This window comes from Pelobates fuscus, chromosome 1 (assembly GCF_036172605.1).
Source record: "Pelobates fuscus isolate aPelFus1 chromosome 1, aPelFus1.pri, whole genome shotgun sequence".
Taxonomy (NCBI): domain Eukaryota; kingdom Metazoa; phylum Chordata; class Amphibia; order Anura; family Pelobatidae; genus Pelobates; species Pelobates fuscus.
This window is the reverse complement of record NC_086317.1, coordinates 419,925,038-419,944,653: the sequence shown is the minus strand read 5'-3', so window position 1 is coordinate 419,944,653 and position 19,616 is coordinate 419,925,038. Positions and strand designations below refer to the sequence as shown.

The 19,616-nt window shown below is 42.7% G+C and overlaps 1 protein-coding gene across 1 annotated transcript; it reads left to right on the top strand.

Annotated features, from left to right (window-relative positions):
- The first annotated feature begins 8,045 nt into the window (after nucleotides 1-8,045).
- BCDIN3D (BCDIN3 domain containing RNA methyltransferase) lies at nucleotides 8,046-19,082 on the top strand. Its single transcript, XM_063444826.1, has 2 exons — nucleotides 8,046-8,343; nucleotides 18,287-19,082. Exons 1-2 carry the CDS (start codon nucleotides 8,152-8,154, stop codon nucleotides 18,851-18,853), a joined length of 759 nt encoding a protein of 252 aa, XP_063300896.1. The 5' UTR covers nucleotides 8,046-8,151; the 3' UTR covers nucleotides 18,854-19,082.
- Nucleotides 19,083-19,616: the final 534 nt, after the last annotated feature.

Here is a 19,616-nt window from a genome sequence, read left to right as displayed (position 1 = left end):
CAGCAGTTATTAATGACTTTGTTTAACAATGAGGAAAGGACAAGAATTAATCAAGCGGCCATTAAAGCGCTAGAGGATAAAGCCCGTGCTTTGAATCAAGCCAATCCAGCAGCATGGGCCGCAACACATTATCCTAACACCGATCCCGACTGGAATGTTAATGGCGCAGATATGGTCCAACTTAAAGCCTATAGAGACGCTATAATTGCTGGCATGAAAGCCGGAGGAAAGAAAGCCATTAATATGTCGAAGATAGTTGAGGTGATCCAGAAAAGTGATGAAGCGCCCAGTGTCTTTTATGACCGATTATTGGAGGCATACCGCTTGTATACCCCCTTTAATCCGGAAGACGCAGATAATTCCCGAATGGTGAACTCCGCCTTTGTCAGCCAAGCTTACGGAGATATTAAGCGCAAGCTACAGAAGTTAGAAGGGTTTGCAGGTATGTCTATCACCCAACTAATGGAGGTAGCGAATAAAGTATATATGAACAGGGAAACAGAAAGTAAGAAAGAGGAGGAGCGCAAGATGCGTAGAAAGGCAGATATGCTAGCGGTAGCGATCGCAGGCGTAGATAGACGGGGCCCAGATAGAGGCGATAGTAAGTGGAATGAGGAACCGCTAAGTAGAAATCAGTGCGCATACTGTAGGGAAGAAGGGCATTGGAGAAATGAGTGTCCGCGAAGAGAACAGTATGAGAAAGACAGACCTAGGACAGGTTATGGAAACTATAGAGGCAGAGCGAGAGGTAGAGGAGGCCCCGGAGGGAGTAATGGTAATAGAGGGAGCAATGGGAACAGAGGAAGTGTTAGGGAAGATAGGTATTTCCCAGCAGCGCAAAGGTCCCGCGATAGAGAAGGTAGGGACTTTGTAGGATTGGCTGACACGGTCATGGAGGACTATTGATACCGACCGGGCTCCATCCCCCTTGGTCGAGCGGAGCCTATGGTCGATGTATCAATAGGGGGAAAAAGGAGTGCGTTCATGATCGACACTGGTGCTGAACATTCAGTGGTGACTAACCTAGTTGCTCCTCCATCTGGAAGGACTATTACTGTGATAGGAGCAACTGGAAGAAGTGCTGAAAAACCGGTTCTTAAAAGTCGACTCTTTACATTGGGAGGCCACGTAGTTAAACATCAATTCCTTTATATGCCTGAATGTCCAGTCCAATTGCTGGGACGTGATATGCTATCTAAATTACAAGCGCAGATTACGTTCCTACCAAATGGAACAACATCCTTAAAGTTTAATGGACCTTCAGGTATTATGACATTATCCGTACCAAAGGAAGAAGAGTGGCGACTTTATACAGCGTTGACTAGCCAAAACCCTAGGAGTGATGAGTCCTTATTCAACATACCAGGAGTTTGGGCAGAGAACAACCCACCAGGACTGGCCCGCAATATTCCACCTATTAAAATCGAACTAAAACTTGGGGTTTATCCAGTGAGCCTAAGACAATACCACATCCCGCAGAAGGCTGAGAAGAACATCCAATCTTATCTGGATAAGTTCATACGGTATGGTATCCTAAAATTCTGTACTTCCCCCTGGAACACCCCATTGCTGCCTGTTCAAAAGCCCGGTACAGATGAGTATCGACCTGTGCAGGACTTGAGAGCAGTCAATGATGCGGTTGTTAGTATACATCCAGTTGTACCCAATCCATATAACCTGCTTGCTTTAATTCCGGGCGGGGCTACTTACTTTACAGTCTTAGATCTAAAAGATGCCTTCTTTTGCCTCCGAATTGCCGCAGAAAGTCAATGTATCTTCGCTTTCCAATGGGAAAACGCTGTAACGGGCTCAAAACGCCAAATGACCTGGACAAGACTGCCCCAAGGGTTTAAAAATTCACCTACCCTATTTGGTTCAGCTCTAAGTCAAGATCTACTGGATTTCGAGTCCATCCCAGGAGAGTGTGTATTGTTACAGTATGTAGATGACTTGTTGATAGCAGCAGTTACAAAGGAAATATGTCAGCAAGCAACGCACGATCTACTACACATTCTCTGGAAGGCAGGATACAAGGTGTCTAGAAAGAAGGCTCAGTTGTGTTTGCCAACTGTCAAATATCTGGGATTCCATATCTCTGAAGGTCAAAGAATTATGGGGCCAGAGAGAAAAGAAGCTGTGTGCCAAATACCGATACCCAAGAATAGAAGACAAGTGCGAGAATTCTTGGGGGCAGCAGGCTTCTGTAGGATATGGATTCCCAGCTAGGCGATACTGGCAAAACCTCTGTATGCAGCTATCAAAGGTACAGAGCACGACCCCTTCTTATGGACTCAAGAACAGCAAACGGCATTTGAAGATGTGAAGAAGGCTTTGATGAGTGCCCCAGCATTAGGTCTACCTGATCACACACGACCATTCTACCTGTATGTACATGAGCAAAGAAGAATGGCTGTGGGAGTATTGACACAGTACTTGGGATCATGGCAAAGACCTGTTGCCTACATGTCTAAGCAACTGGATGCAGTGGCCAGCGGACTTCCACCTTGTCTAAGAGCCGTAGCTGCAGCCGCCCTGCTAGTAGCTGAAGCCGATAAACTCACTCTGGGTCAAGAACTTTATGTACGAGTCCCACATGCAGTACAGACGTTGTTGGATTACAAAGGAAATCATTGGTTTAGTAATAGCCGTATGACCAAGTATCAAGCAATGTTGTGTGAAAACCCAAGAGTGCATTTAGAGACTGTAAACACCTTAAATCCAGCTACCCTTTTGCCACAACCTACTGAAAGTCAACATGATTGTTTGGAAGTAATGGATGAAGTATTTTCAAGTAGACCAGATCTTCGTGATTTTCCCATCCAGAACCCCGATGTTCAATATTACACCGACGGCAGTAGTTATGTGAAAGAAGGGATCCGCTATGCAGGATATGCAGTAACAACAATAGACAAGGTGATAGAAGCTCGGCCACTGGCGAAAGGAACATCAGCACAAAAGGCAGAATTGATAGCACTGACACGAGCGTTACAATTGGCTGAAGGTTTAAGAGTGAACATCTACACGGACTCCAAGTATGCGTTTTTAACCACTCATGCCCACGGAGCTTTGTATAAAGAAAGAGGACTATTGAATTCAGAAGGCAAAGAAATCAAGTATGCAGCTGAAATCCTACAACTATTGGAAGCAGTGTGGGAGCCGAAAGAAGTCGGTATCATACATTGTCGAGCGCATCTGAGAGGAGATGGTGATGTAACTAAAGGAAATCGGATGGCAGACAGTACAGCTAAGCGTGCCGCTGAATCGGGAAGACAGGAATATGTGGGGCATATAGCTGCTCTTATACCAACTCCACTGTCTCAATGGACTCCAGTTTATACAGCTCAAGAAGAGGAGTGGTTAAAGACTGAACCTGGAAAGTATTTGGAGAACAAATGGTATCAGTTAGAAGATGGAAGAATAGTCATTCCAGCATCACTAGCGGTAGAAATTGTCCAAAACTATCACAACGGGACACATTCTGGGAGAGACAGCACAGAAGAATCTCTCAGAAAACATTTCTACATACCAAGATTGTCCAACTTGACTCAGGCCATTGTACGAAGATGTGTAACGTGTGCTAAAAATAATGCAAGGCAAGGACCAGTAAAGCCACCAGGAGTCCAGTTTATGGGGGGACTCCCCATGTCCGATCTACAAATTGACTATACAGTGATGCCTAAATCGGGTGGACATCGTTACCTGTTGGTAATTGTGTGCACCTATTCAGGCTGGGTAGAAGCATGTTCTACTCGTACAGAGAAAGCAGGAGAAGTTGTGAGATTCCTGCTACGAGAAATAATACCCCGATATGGACTACCCTGCTCTATAGGATCGGACAATGGTCCAGCTTTTGTTCATCAGTGCCTACAACAACTGACTCATATGCTTGGTATAAAGTGGAGGCTTCATACGGCATATAGACCCCAGAGTTCTGGTAAGGTAGAGAGAATGAATAGAACTATTAAGAATCAGTTGGCTAAAATGTGTCAGGAAACCCAACTTAAGTGGAACGTTCTCTTACCCATAGCTCTATTGCGAATCCGCAGTACCCCTACCAGAAGGATGGGCCTCTCTCCTTTTGAAATCATGTATGGGCGACCACCTCCCGTACTTGGTAACTTAAGGGGGGATTTGAGTCAGTTGGGAGAAGGAATTACCCGGCAGCAGGTTGTAGAGTTGGGTAAGACTATGGAGGAGGTACAGAAATGGGTACAAGATAGATTACCTGTGAATATTTATCCCCCAGTTCATAGTTACCATCCAGGAGATCAAGTGTGGATTAAAGAGTGGAATAATGTACCGTTAGGGCCCAAGTGGAGAGGTCCTTATGTTGTTCTTTTGTCTACCCCTACAGCGATAAAAGTAGCCGAAGTGACTCCGTGGATACATCACTCCAGGGTTAAACCAGCAGCAGTCGATTCTTGGCAAGTTACAGCAGATCCAGAGAATCCCTGCAAGATCCGGTTAAAACGCACGACTCAGTCGGAGTAACGAGGAACTTTGTGGATTACAAATTTTATTGTTACAGAGATTTGGTGAAGTGAGTGTTTAGACGGCCATAATAAAGCCTGTCCGCTCACCGACATATAGTGTATAAGCCAGGAAAGTCTCGAAGGGACTCCTGTGAAGACGAGCAGAACTCCATTCCCTGCAGCCCTTACATCCTGGAAGCTGAGGTGCCTTCGCACGGACGAAGACTGAGGATGACGACGAAAGATGTGTTTATGATAATGTTTATTTATGTGTGTTTTTATATTCAGGAAGGTAGAGGTACCGACACTCCTAGCTGTGAGGTATGCATTAAGACTACAAGAACAGGTAATCATATTTCCCAAACCCTAATTTGGCATTCACAATACGAGTGTAAAGGAGATGTATCAAGATGTAGATACCTTAATATAGAATATAGTGTGTGCCATTTAGGAGTAGGAGAACCTAAGTGCTTCAGTCCGGAGTATCAACCTCGTACAATTTGGTTGACTCTCAGGAATGGAGATCCTCAGGGGACCCTAATTAATAAGACGGTGTTAGAATCCGTACATTCTTCGGGTGTTCTGCTATTTGATGCATGTAAGGCGATATCAAGTGGTAGAAAGCCGTGGAATGTATGTGGGGATCTTACATGGGAGAGGACGTATGGGTCTAATGATAAATATATTTGTCCCAGTAGTAAAAATAAATATGTGAGTCCTAGATGCCCAAATAGAGATTATAACTTTTGCCCATATTGGTCTTGTGTGGGGTGGGCAACTTGGGGACAGACAGTAGACAATGCAATCCAGTCCATATACTTATAAATAACCCCGACAAGTTCTTAGATACATATGGTAATTTATTTGGGTTTCAAATATATGGGACGGGTTTAGATCCTGGGACAGTATTGTTTATAGGGATAGAGACTGATACGGTATCCTCCCAAACTCATCAAGTATACCATTCCTTTTATGAAGAGATGAGCATAGATAATAAGATCCCCCATAATGCTAAAAACCTGTTCATTGATTTAGCTGAAAGTATTGCCGGTAGTCTTAATGTTACCAACTGCTATGTGTGTGGAGGTACTAACATGGGAGACCAATGGCCTTGGGAAGCAAAGGAGGTAATGTCCGGTTCTGAGGCAGTTGACCAATTAATATCTACACAAGCCGATTATCATATGAGTGTTAGAGGTAAATCTGAGTGGAGATTAAAGACCTCCATCATAGGTTATGTTTGCATAGCAAGGAAAGGAATGATGTATAATACTTCTGTAGGAGAATTAACTTGTCTAGGGCAAAAAGCTTATGATGATGATACAAAGAATACAACTTGGTGGTCGGCTTCAAATGTCTCAGAACCACCTAACCCGTTTGCTAGATACGCCAATTTAAAGGATGTGTGGTTTGACCTATCCATCACATCTACCTGGAGAGCCCCAGCAAATTTGTACTGGATCTGTGGTAAGAAAGCCTATTCGGAGTTGCCACAGGACTGGGAAGGGGCATGTGTGTTGGGTATGCTCAAACCATCCTTCTTCTTGTTACCTATTGAAACAGGTGAGACTTTAGGTGTTAAAGTGTATGATGTGAATCATAGGAAGAAAAGGGGACCCATAGAGATAGGCGCCTGGGAAGATAATGAATGGCCTCCCCAGCGTATTATAGATTATTATGGGCCAGCCACGTGGGCAGAAGATGGTACCTTTGGTTATAGAACCCCTATTTATATGCTCAACCGTATTATAAGATTACAGGCGGTGGTTGAGATTATTACTAACGAGACATCACAAGCGCTCAATCTTCTAGCGAAGCATAATACCAGGATGAGGACAGCAGTCTACCAGAATAGATTAGCCTTGGATTACCTTTTGGCAGTAGAGGGAGGTGTATGTGGGAAGTTTAACCTGAGCAATTGCTGTCTTCAAATAGATGACGAAGGGCAAGCAATAGCTGAGCTTACTAGCCATATGGTTAAACTAGCGCATGTGCCTACTCAGGTATGGAAAGGGTACAATCCAAGTAGTTGGTTTGGTAGCTGGTATGAGTGGTTTGGAGGGCTTAAGGCAGTGGTAGGTGGAGTCCTACTGATTTTAATGTTGTGTCTACTCCTGCCGTGTCTTATACCCTTAGTAGTTAGATCTGTGCAAAGCCTGATAGAAAATATAGCAGAGAGGAAGGCTGCTGCACAGATAATGGCAATTTATAAATATGAGGCTCTAGATCAGGGAGAACCAATGCAGGAAGATGAATGTTGAAGATTCACATCATAAGATAAGTCTGGTCTGGTTCAAGGTAACTTGCGGTGTATGCAAACTAAGGTTAAGTGATGCCTCAAGTAATTGTGAAATATCAAGAGGCATCAAAGGGGGGAATGTGGTGGAATCTCGGTAAAAATAAATTTAGTAGGCCGAGATTACCACGTGGCATGTGTACGTGCATATGCTGACGTATCGATCAGTTGGTTGCACGAGGCAAGATACGATCAGTAGTGTACGGAGCATGTGCAAGAATACAGGATATAGTATTCCCCTCCTCCATTGTGCTGGACAAGCCATGCGGTCAAACAGGAAGTTAATTCTTATTTGTGTTGATTGGTTAAGAGAATGTGCGGGTGGAGCTTAATATGGGAGGAGTTATGTGCCTATATAAGGAGCCTGCACTATTGTCCGGGGCTCAGAACTTGCTGTATTTTTGGTGACATTAGTCCCTCTGAGTCCCGATCGGTGATCCAATAAAGAATCTCTTCCTTCCTGAAGAAACCTGTGTCCATCTCTCTGTGCTTCGCTTCCGTCAGTTTCTCCGGTATCATTCCCAAGTTAAAACATTAGTATTGTGTTGTTTAAAAATTAATATGAACATGTTTTCTTTGTATTACAGGTCTGAAAACTCGTTTTTGTTATTTTGACCAGTTATTTTCTACAAATAAATGCAATATGACAATACTTTTTTTTTTTTTTTTTGTAATTTGGGAGAAATATTGACAGTAGTTTATAGAATAAACAAAAAAGTTCATTTTAATAAAAAAAACATACTTATGAATAGTAAACCAGATAAACTAACAATTTTGCAGTATTAAGCACCATGACCACTGGAGTGATTAAAAGTGATCATGGTCAATAGAATCTGTATGAGTAGTGTTTGTAAGCCACAAACTGCAAGTCAGTTTTCATCTCCCCACAATTCTAAAAAAAAACAACAAAAAAAAAAAAAAAAAACACTGCTATATAAGATTACAAAAAATAAACAATAAAAAACGTACCACTCAATATATATTAGAAAAAAAACTACTGACATACAATTTTTAAAAATGAAAATGTTCCTTCATACCATCCCTAAATTATTGATTATACCTGCTTTTCTATCATAAAAAAAATCCTTTCAAGTAAATTAAATATATTTTGTCATGCACTGAGAGAGCTTATTCTCCCATAAAAATCGGTATCTTGACAGTATATTAACTGCAATAATTATTCAATCATGTAAATCCAGTAAATAATGTAGGGAATAGGTTTGTCATATGAAACACTAACTTGGATGCACATCATTGCACTATGCCAGGAACCAAGATGGCGGCGAGAGCACAGCGTGCAGCTTTGGTGTAGCAATATGACTGAAACCCAGGAAGTGTACTGTGCAGCATGCTTCACTCTGCTGCCTCAGTCACGTTGTGGTAATGGAAGATCAGGAGATTGAAGCTCCTTACGAGGACCCGGGTGCTGCTCCATATGGGAACTTCCCTAATTATTATAGTTTTAATCCGCCGGAGAACCGTATTAGCCTCCTACCTCCAGGGAAGCTTCGTAGCCTGCTCCACAGATCATGTGAAGCCCCAATCATGTGTCTGGACGTTGGGTGTAACTCAGGAGTGAGTGGTTTAATTATGTTTTAATTGAGCTTTGTTGCTTTATTGTAACTCCCATCACTGTCCCATTTGTTGGGGGTATAGTCCATGTAAAATATGTGTGTGAGAGAGAGAGAGAGAGAGAGATAACATTTCTGTTTTAAAAAAAAAATAGGATTAATGATTGTTAATGATAGATATATAAATATACTGGGACATACATGATTTATTTATTTCCAAGTAGAGCCTGGAGTATCAGTGATGGTAATGCTGGGGCCATCTTTCTGGGGTGCCTGCATAACTGGCTGACATTTAGCTTTGCTGGCCAGTCCATTCCACTTTTGATAAAGTACATAGTGCGGTTTAAAGTGGCACTGTCACCTTCTGGGGTCCTTGCATACTTTGCAAATACCCAATAAAGTGATATCCCTTCTCGGGGTGCGGAGGGTAGTTACACTTAAATCTTTCTCGTACAGGTGCCGTCATTTTTTGTCTTAAGCTCCTGACAGCTAACCATCCATGAGCAGCATCAGTACTGTATTCAGTCATGTCATAAACGTTGATGTTTGTGGAGGATTTCGCTAGACTGTGGGTCATGGTGCTTGGAGTAACCCTTTAATTTTGCGACTTGATTTTAAATTCTCAGCAATTTGATAGGGGTCTTTGGGGTTACATGGCACAAGATCTGCAATGCCAGGCCCTTGTATTTAAAGTTATAGTGGTTATGGTGCCAGAAGTGCCCTATTGCCCTTCCAGAATCAGTTTTAGAAAGGTTTCACAGCTTACCTGGGTTCTGCCGGAAGCATATGGCCATGCAGAGAGAATCTGTCTGCAGAGGACACAAGGAGCAATGACCAGTAGACCCCAAGAAATAAGTCAATTTTCAAATGTTATTGTTGGCACCATAACCACGACAGAACGATTCTCTTACCCTTTTCAAGTTTTGCTTTAAAACCCTATAAATTAATGGAGAAGTATTATGTAGAAGTCAGACAGCCAGGGGTGTTCTCTTTCTGACTGTCTGATTGTGCCCCCAGCACAAAGTGGTATGTAATGCTTCTTATTTTATTAGATTGCAAACAAAGGAGGGATCCGCACTTGTAGACCTCAGTGCACTGTACCTAGGGCTGGCAAACCCTCATTCCATATAGTGAAGACAATGTAATCCAGGCACTCAGGGTCTTTTTCAAACCGCAGTTTTTTCTTTTTTTTGGAGAAACACAGCAAACACTGCAACGTTTTGATCCACGCTCGAATCTTTAAGATCACTCACTTGACAGAGATCTGAGTGTGTAACGTTGCTGTGGTTCTCAAAAAAAAAAAAAAATCCTGGCAAGTGACTTTAATGGTTAATGGTTGAAGTTATTATTTTGCTAAATAAACTACATAGGAATTACAAATTCAAAGCAAAAAAAGCTGGAGTGTATGTTTAAATTCTGCATTTTTAGTTCAGACTTTGCATTAAATTTTCTTTTCATTATTGATTTTATTTATTCAATATCCACTTACCATGATTCCAAGTTTGTTAATAAACCCTTCATCCATCAAATTTACAGCAGCTTAAAACACTTGTGTGGAAATACTCTTATCCACACCTAAAAAAAGTCCAAAATCTATAAGGCGGTATAAGTGAAAAATCTACATCTATAAGTGGAGCGCTTAAAAAGTGGCGGGGTACACTTACCCCATACAACTTGATGACAAGCTTTGTGTATAATACACGTGGAAAAAAAAATAGAAAAAGCAATATAGTTCAGATGGTACATCAAAATAAAATCAGATACAATGGTGGTGAAGTGGAACACTCACATTTAAAGGAGCCTTTATATGAACACTGGCTCCCTAATCAGGCATGTATGCTTTTAAGGCAGCATCACACCTACAGTCCACGATATGATGTATCTCAAAGATAAAACATGGAGAGAAGGGAACAAATGTGCAGTCTTACTCAAATTGTATGGAGGTGAGAATAATTAAAGTGCTCACCTTATTCAGTGCCCTGTATCCTGGCTCTGAGGAGTAGTAGCTACGTGCCAATATTTGTGGGGATGGCACTTCCCCTAACTAGATTCAATAGGCTCCAGAGGACTATTCTAAAATAGTTTAATTTATTAGTACAATGTAAACATATAACATATAATATAAAATCTAGAATAGAAAAGTCCTGGATAAGCCTAGGTTATGATTGAGTAAAAACATATTTTCTGTGCAATTGGAGAGGGGCCGGTCAACTAAATATTTAAGTCAGGAATACATGTATGTATTCCTAAAACAATAGTGTTTCTCTAAATTTACACATGAGGAAGAGTAGATGTCATGGGTATTTATCTTATGCAGATAATGAATATATTCTGATTTGACACACCAGATATTTTATACAATGTATCTTTTTTTATTTATTTTTTTATGAAATTTTTTTTTTTTTATGACTTTTTATTTTTATTTTTTACACTTGACTTTTGGTTAAAGTACCAGTGGATGTAAATTAAAATTTGTTTGATTTTAAATTTACATCCACCCAGCCTCCCTACTCATTTCCTTGGGCTCCAGTGGAGCTGCTGCGATCCTGTAATCTTCAGGCTCTGCTCTCTAGCTCGCTGTTTAGTGATGCCACGGCCCGAGTGACGCCATATTCCTGCTCCCGGCATTACAGCAGGGCGTGCTAGAGAGCAAAGCAAGAAGTTTACAGCTCGTTCACAGCCGCCAGCCTCTTGGGGGACCCCTAACACAGGCAGCTGGCAAGCTTTAGGGACCTCCATGTCGGAGGAACACAAAGGGCCTAGAAGATGCACTTGCGATCCCTGAAGTCACACCACTGCACTGGCAAGCATCTGTGCAGTGTTCAATGGGCTGACAAGCACCCAGAAGCCAGGACAAACTTGCTAGTCACCATGGCGATCTGGCGCCTGTCATGTGTCAAGCCCTGCCAGAGAATATACAAAAATATATAAATACAACAATAGTGTATAAAGTTTACAATTGAATGTAAAACACTGATAAACGTACCATTAAGTACAAAAATCGATATGTTTGACAATGAGACGGCATAAAGTGCTTATCAAAATAATCCAAAATACAAAGATTGGTTTTATGATAAACCGTTTTAGGTTATATATTGGATAGACTGTAGCACTATTTGTCTTAAAACCAATAGCACTTTGTATTTTGATAAGTATTTTATTAGATTATGTTGCCATGCAGTCGCATTGACAAAAATCTTCCTTTTTTTTGCTTTATAATATTTGCCGTGCAATTGTAAACATTACACACTATCCATTTAGCAGTCCTCCAAAACGTGAGTGTTGATTTTCTGTGACTTGTTCACTATGGTGTAAGCGTTTAACGAGGTTATTATTATTATTATTATTATTATTGTCATTTAAATAACAGATTCCGTAGCGCTTTACAATATTATGAGTGGGGATTTAACTATAAATAGGACAATAACAAGAAAACTTACAGGAATGAATGGTGTCTATGTTCTATCAAACCTGTCTTATCTGCACTTATGTCTCTTCAACCCCTGTATCACAACTCAACTTTGAATTTGATATGTCATCTTGCTCAGACATGCTTCAGACTTGAGAAAGGGAGGTTTTCCTGAAAGCTTGTCATTAAAATATTCTGTTAGTCCAATAAAAAAAGGTATTACAAGGGCGTGTCCTGACCGCACATGTGAGCGGACGTGAGAGACCGGAGCTCCTCCGATATCGCGGCTAAAACAGCTTGATATAACCGACGGATCGCCGGCAAAACGCACAACATACAAGGGGAACCGCTCTGCTACCCGATGGCGACAAAACCGCAGAAAAAAATGAAACAAAAAACCATAAATGCCCATCTGGAGAAAACACTGCCGCCGGAACACGGTGAGCAAGATGGCGCCGGTAGGCCGCGATCCCCAGCATGTTACTCTGATACTGGTGACTACAGGCACAGACCAGACAGCCCAGCCACAAACTCATCCATCAGGGCGATCATGCAAGAACTAAAAACCTCATTTAAAACAGACTTACACCAAATAGCAGCAGACATCAGATCTGACATCAACAGCATTGGGGAGAGGACTGCACGCCTGGAAGAGTGCACAGAGGAACTAACAGACGCGCATAACTCCATGGCAGCAGCCTATACCTCCTTGTCACAAAAGATCAAGACACTGGAAGAGAAAGTTGCTGACCAGGAAGACAGAAGTCGGAGGAATAACGTACGCATTAGAGGTATCCCAGAATCTGTGACACAGACAAGTTTAACTAAATATGTTCAAGATCTCTTTAGAGTGCTTATCCCCTCACTAACAGAATCAGAACTGCTCCTGGACAGGACGCACCGTCTCCCTAAGCCCAGACATCTCCCACCTGACACGCCACGAGACACCATTACCAGGGTCCACTTCTACCCTGTCAAAGACCGCATTATGCAGGCAGCCAGAACCACGAGCCACTGGCCAGCGCCCTACAGAGATGTTAAGCTCTTCACAGACCTCTCATCGACCACCATGATAGCGCGCCGCACTTTCGCGCCCATCACTGCAGCGCTGCGGGCAGCGAACGTCCCCTACAAATGGGGCTTCCCCACAAAGCTCTTGATCAAGCGGAATGGCGTGGATAAACCAATATTCAACCCAGAAGAGGGAAAGAGAATTCTCCAGGAATGGGACATTCCACTACACTCTGACAGCCCTGAAAGGGCCCTGCAGACCACCGCTGCACCAAAACCGATAACCAAAAGCTGGGAACACCCAATGAAGACTTCCCGCACATCCTCTGACCGCGGAACCTCCCTAACTTGAAAGGACTGCTGGTTCTACTCAAAATTGGTGTCAACTGAATGGACTAGACGCACAGGTTTTATGTTTTGAATCATTTGCTTAATCCCTTGTATTTTATTTTAATTTAATACTGTCGGTTATACAATGCAATTCATTGTTACTGCCGCGACCGGGGGAAATGCCACCCGGACTCACTATGTCATACATTTGTACAGTTGTAGATCTTCCGTGCTGTAGATCTCAACATCCTGCCCTTAAAGGGCCACCCCCAAGGCTCCCTAGTAGCCGTAAATATCCGTTACCTCAGGTACCTTGATGTCACCCCTTGGTGACACACGGAACATTGTACATAGTTCTCACCCAGTTACCCCCACTCCTTCCCTTGTGCGTATACCGACCAACTGTCCCATATACGATCTCCACTATGACGCTAAACTCTTAAGAACTAACAAAACTGCAGCAAACCCCGTCATTATACCATGGTGATTAAGATCATGTCCCTAAATACGAAAGGGCTTAATTCACCAAACAAACGCAGGCTGGCCATACAAGAGGCTAAGAAATGCGGCGCTCTCGTAGCATTCTTCCAAGAGACGCATTTTAGATGGAAGGATAAACCCAGGTTTCACTCCAAATGGTTCCCCCACGACTACCACGCTTGCTATACAGCCAAACAGCGAGGTGTGTCTATTTTAATCAGCAAAAATGTAGTGTTCTCTTTGGTCCGTAAAATAGCAGATAGGAAGGGTCGATATCTAATTCTCCAATGTTTACTTAATAATGCCCCGTACACGCTGGTCAATGTCTATGGCCCCAATGAAAACCAACATGAATTTATAACCTCAACCCTAGCAATCCTTGACATGTATAAATATGGGGAGGTAATTATTGGAGGTGACACAAACTTCTTACTGGATAGCAAGTCTGACTCGTCCTCTGCTACTGGGCTATCGCGACATACCATGCAACAGAGAACGGTTCTCACAGCCAAAATTTGCAATACACTAGCCTCACACCGTATGATAGATCCATGGCGCATCCTCCACCCCACAGAGGTGGACTACACCTGCCACACAGCTGCACACAACAGCTACTCGCGCATAGACCGCTTTCTAATTCCAGCTACCTCCATGCCTAACATAGCGGAAGCCACTATTGGTACGATTACTTGGTCCGACCATGCCCCGATTACCCTCAGTATTAAAGAAGCATTCCCCAACAAAGGGACTGGCACCTGGAGACTCAACGAGTCCCTTCTAGCCGACCCATTCGTAGTGTCGCAGATCACCGCTGACCTCAAACATTATTTTACTGAAAACACCACACAAACTACCTCCATAGAACAGGTATGGCTGGCACATAAAGCGGTCATACGGGGTTGCTTTATAAAGCATGCCAGTAGAGCTAAGAAGATGAGGCTAGCACGCTACAACTCCTTGGTAACGGAAATCACCACACTGACACACTCCAATAAACGCGACCCAAGCACGACCACCTATAAAAAACTGTCAGACCTCCAAAACCAATTACGTAACATAGAAATGGCCAAAACATCGCACCTATTGCGCAAGGCAAAGCATAACTTTTTTTCCAATGGAAATAGAGCTGGTGCCAAATTGGCTTCACAACTAAAAGAGAGAAGTGTCGCCTCCAGAATTGCCTTCCTAATAGATAAACAAGGGAACAAGGTACTGAACCCGCAAAATATGGTTGATCTCTTTGCAAATTACTATAGTGAGCTATATAACCTCAAAAACGACCCCAATATGTCTCTACCGACCCCTAGCGACATCGACGGCTTTCTACAAGACCTCGACCTACCGACGCTAAAAGACGGTGACCTAGATATACTACAACGACCATTCTCCACAGATGAGCTCGCAACTGTAATCTCACAACTCCCTGCTCACAAATCCCCCGGCCCAGATGGTTTTTCAAACGCTTACTACCAGAAATTCTCAACCACTCTTGCACCACACCTCCTAACGCTCCTTAACCACTGTGCCTCCGTAGGTGCCTTGCCTGATGAGCTGCTGTTGGCCCACATATCCACCCTTCCCAAACCCGGCAAACCCCCCACACAGTGTAAAAACTTTAGGCCTATCTCCCTGCTTAACGGAGATGCCAAGATATATGCCAAGCTTATCAGCAACCGGTTAGCCCCATTACTCCACAAATTAGTGCACAATGACCAATCCGGGTTCATAAAAGGCCGCCAAGGCTCTGACAACACCAGGAAAATCCTAAATATGCTTTCCTCACTAGACTCAAGAAACTCGAAAGGCCTCTTTCTCGCCCTTGACGCGGAGAAGGCCTTTGACCGATTAAACTGGGCATACATGGTCAAGACTCTGCACAAGTTTAACTTTCCTACATCTACTATTAGGAGTATCATGGCACTGTACCACAAACCAGCAGCCAGAGTCTCCCACGGAGGCTTCCTGTCCAGCCCCTTCCATATCACAAATGGAACACGACAGGGTTGCCCCCTATCCCCCCTACTATACATCCTGGCCCTAGAACCCCTGGCATGTAAACTCAGACTGCACCCCGAAATACGAGGCATCCCTATAGGAAACAAGACATATAGTTTGGCTCTCTTCGCAGACGACATCTTTATAGCACTGACAGACCCCATTCGCTCTCTACCTCATATGCTGACTCTCATAACCCAATTCGGAAAAGTCTCCTATTATAAATTGAACCAAGACAAAACACAGGCCCTACCTATCAACCTAACGAACACCCTAACAGATACCCTTCGCTCCACATACAAATTTGACTGGAGGCATACATCCATCACATACCTAGGGATTAAAGTGGCACCCTCCATCCCAACCACAATCACATCAAACTACACCCCACTGCTGGCACTCTGTAAGACAGAAATGAACAAATGGAAACACACCATGATTTCTTGGCTAGGGAAAATCAACGCCTACAAAATGATGATTTTACCCCGCATCCTCTATGTCATTCGGATGCTCCCCCTCAGAGTTCAGCCCAGTTACTGCAAAACATTGCAAAAACTATGTAGTACGTTTATTTGGGGAGGCAAAAAACCCAGAGTGTCCATATCACTGCTACAGACAGCCACTAGCTTAGGAGGGGTTGGGCTACCAAATATCAACCAGTACTACAAAGCTGCAATTCTATCCTCAGGTGTCCTCTTACATACACCACCCAACACGATACAATGGGTAGACATGGAAAGGGAACAGTTTAGCAATCAATCCCTACTTGACTATCTGTGGACCCCCAAAACTCTACGACAGAGACGGCAGAACCTCTTCCCAACTACCCAGCTCACAATAACGATATGGGACGAATTCATGAAAGCAATAGGGCACAACGCCTACTTTCACCCCAAATCACCTATCACAGCCCTCAGAATGGTAGTGCCAAACATACCGCTACAAGACTGGCACGATGCAGGGCTTACAAAAATATCCCAACTAATGACAAACAAAGCAGTGACAGCCTTCCCAATCCTACAGACGCAGTGGCGACTCCCAAGTCGAGCCACCTTCTCTTACTTACAACTTAAAAGTGTGCTACAAGCACACGCGACACCCCCTCAGGACTCCCAAGATCCACCCTTGCCCACCCCACGCCTGCTATTAGACAGATGCTGGTCCGCTCCTACTAAGCCCAAAACCCTTTCTATGTGCTATAAAGCCTGGCAAGAACTCATACCACACAAACCGTCCCTACATAAAACCCAGTGGGAAAAGGACTGTGGGATAACACTGTCAGATGAGGAGTGGCTTAAAGCCCTGAACGGGTTGTCCAAACGGACACGGTGCTTCTCCCATGTGGAAGCCCACAGAAAACTCCTGTACAGATGGTACATGACCCCACAAAGACTACAACACCTGTTCCCCATGACAGACCCGACATGTTGGAGATGCCACTCAGCCACAGGCTCGCTATTGCACCTATGGTGGTCCTGTAGGGATATTCAGCCTCTCTGGACTACCGTAAGGTATATCTTAGACAACCTGGGCATCCCACAATTCGCCCTGACGGCGTCTATTTGCCTACTGTTGTTATTCCCAACAGGGATAGATTCAAGCCACAAACAAATTCTGACGTTGGTTCTAATGGCATCTAGAAACCTCCTAGCACTCAACTGGAAATCCCGTGCCTGCCCCTCCCTAGCCCAGTTAGAGGACAAGATAGAGCAATTCCGTTTATATGAAAGATTAGCAATTACGTCCTCGACTCAGGTTCAACAATTTGACGCCACCTGGGAGACATGGGGAAAAATGATTAAAGAGAAATCAGCGAAGAGACAACCACGGAAGGACAACTTGTGAACGCTGGCTAGACAGCTCACTGAGACCATTATAGCCTAACACTGTAAGTTAACACTGGGACAAGGCTTTTTTCTAATGAACATAGGTAACAACTACGCACCCTCCCCCCACCCTCCCTGCCCAACCCACGGTTCTCCCCTATTCAAGTTCACATCCTCCTCCATCACCGATTCTGGTACCCCAACATAGTCCATACCATCCGTACACATATAGGAATAGAAGGTAGACCGAGACACCCAAAGACTGCCTCAAACATTGGTGACAAAGTCACAGACGTGACAAATCTCAGGTTCAAGAGAAAATGTTTGATGTATTGTCCTGAACATTGTAGATGTGTTAAGTAGAATGTCTCATGAATACTCTTGTCATGCTGTATTGTGTCCACCAGTATATGGATGGAAGTTTTGTACTGATACCTAAATCTCCTATTCTTTATTCTGTACCCTGAATCATTTTTGCTCATGAAAAATAATAAAATATAAATTTGAAAAAAAAAAAAAGGTATTACAAGATATGAATGTCATCTGTTTTTTTTACATCCACATCACTGGACTAATACGGCTACAATTTCTACTATAACACATATATGTATATGTATATGTATATATATATATATATATATATATATGTGTGTGTGTTTTGTACTTGACCGGCAGTGTTACATAATGAATTGTCTAGCCTTTATAACCCTAGTAGGTTTGTTCTATAATAGTCCTTTCTAAATATTTATTTGTTACATTTTACTTGTTGGTACATTTACAATTTCACGGTTTCATTAAGAGCTGACTCTACTATGTTGTGCTAGTGTATCTTCGTGCAAACATGTTTAGTTATTTTTTTTTAATCTAAGATCTAACAAACTGTTTTTGTATTACAGGACCTGAGTGTAGCGTTTTATAACCACCTCCTTCAGCCATTGGAGCCAACAGATGTTCCTGTGGACGTACACTTTCTGGGCTGTGATATTGATGCTAATCTAATTGCAAAAGCTCAAGCTTCCAACCCCTTCCCAAAATCCATTTCATATGTTACTCTAGATATCATGGATTCCTCTGAGCCGGAGGATCCCATACAGCATTTCCTTAATGGATTCAACCGTTCCACCTTTGATCTAGGATTTTGCATGTCAATAACAATGTGGATCCATTTAAATCATGGTGACCAGGGCCTGATAGACTTTCTGGGCAAGCTAACAAACCTTTGTGACTATTTATTAATTGAACCTCAACCATGGAAATGCTACCGTAATGCTGCTCGGCGCTTACGCAAACTTGGGAGGCAGGACTTTGACCATTTTCACTCACTCTCAATCCGTGGGGACATGGCAAAAAGAATTACTGGTATACTTAAAAAAGGTGGCAGAGCTGATCTTATTCAACGCTTTGGTAAAACTAGCTGGGACAGGAGCCTTCTTCTGTACAGAAGTAACAGACCCACAAAATGACTTCTTGTAACTATTCTCAAGTCTCTGTTAGAGGTGATCACAATCAAGAGCTTTTAAATTAGTTTGATGGCACATGTGTAGTGTTAGAATATATGAATGTTTACAATAGATTGGTTATAGGATTGCATGGGGAGAGGAAAACCAAGCAACCCTACTCCTATGTACAATTGGAAACCTTCGTATGTATAGTGTAAAAGTGTACCGCAAGTGAACTCAGTGTTAACTGTGTAACTTATATGGTAAATTATTTTTTGTGTTGATGATAATAAACACAATATTGTGGTTTTTTTAAAGCATTGGTTCACTGTGTACTACTTTGACTGACTAAACAAATGTATTTCAGATGTCATATTAATTTAAGGGACACTACATTATCTTAAAGGAACACTCCAAGCACCATAATGGTTATAGCGTACTATAGTGGTTATGGTGCCCAGAGTTTGCTAACTGTTTGACTTCTTACTTGCCAGATGACGCTACCTGACACTCTGCACCCAGAATTTTTGTTTTTGTTTTTTTTCAGTAAATCAAGACACCACTCAAATATTAGTCAGGCCTGCAAAATTCAAGGCAGCTAGGGTGAACTCTGCTGATAGAATACTTCACAACAACCCCAAAGTGTTCAACTTTGATATGTCAGTGTAAACCAGGGTCTTGCACATTCAAGGTGAATACGTAGTCTGTTTTATTACCCCTCTATTCCTATAGCTGGTAACAAATGTCAATGTTCTTTATCTAAGGTCAGTTTACAAAATGTAACATT

Excerpts from the sequence above, each read along its gene's own strand:
- BCDIN3D (XM_063444826.1), top strand. The coding sequence starts at position 8,152 with ATGGAAGATCAGGAGATTGAAGCTCCTTACGAGGACCCGGGTGCTGCT. Across the intron at positions 8,344-18,286 it reads ACGTTGGGTGTAACTCAGGA|GACCTGAGTGTAGCGTTTTA; the intron begins GTGAGTGGTTTA and ends TTTGTATTACAG.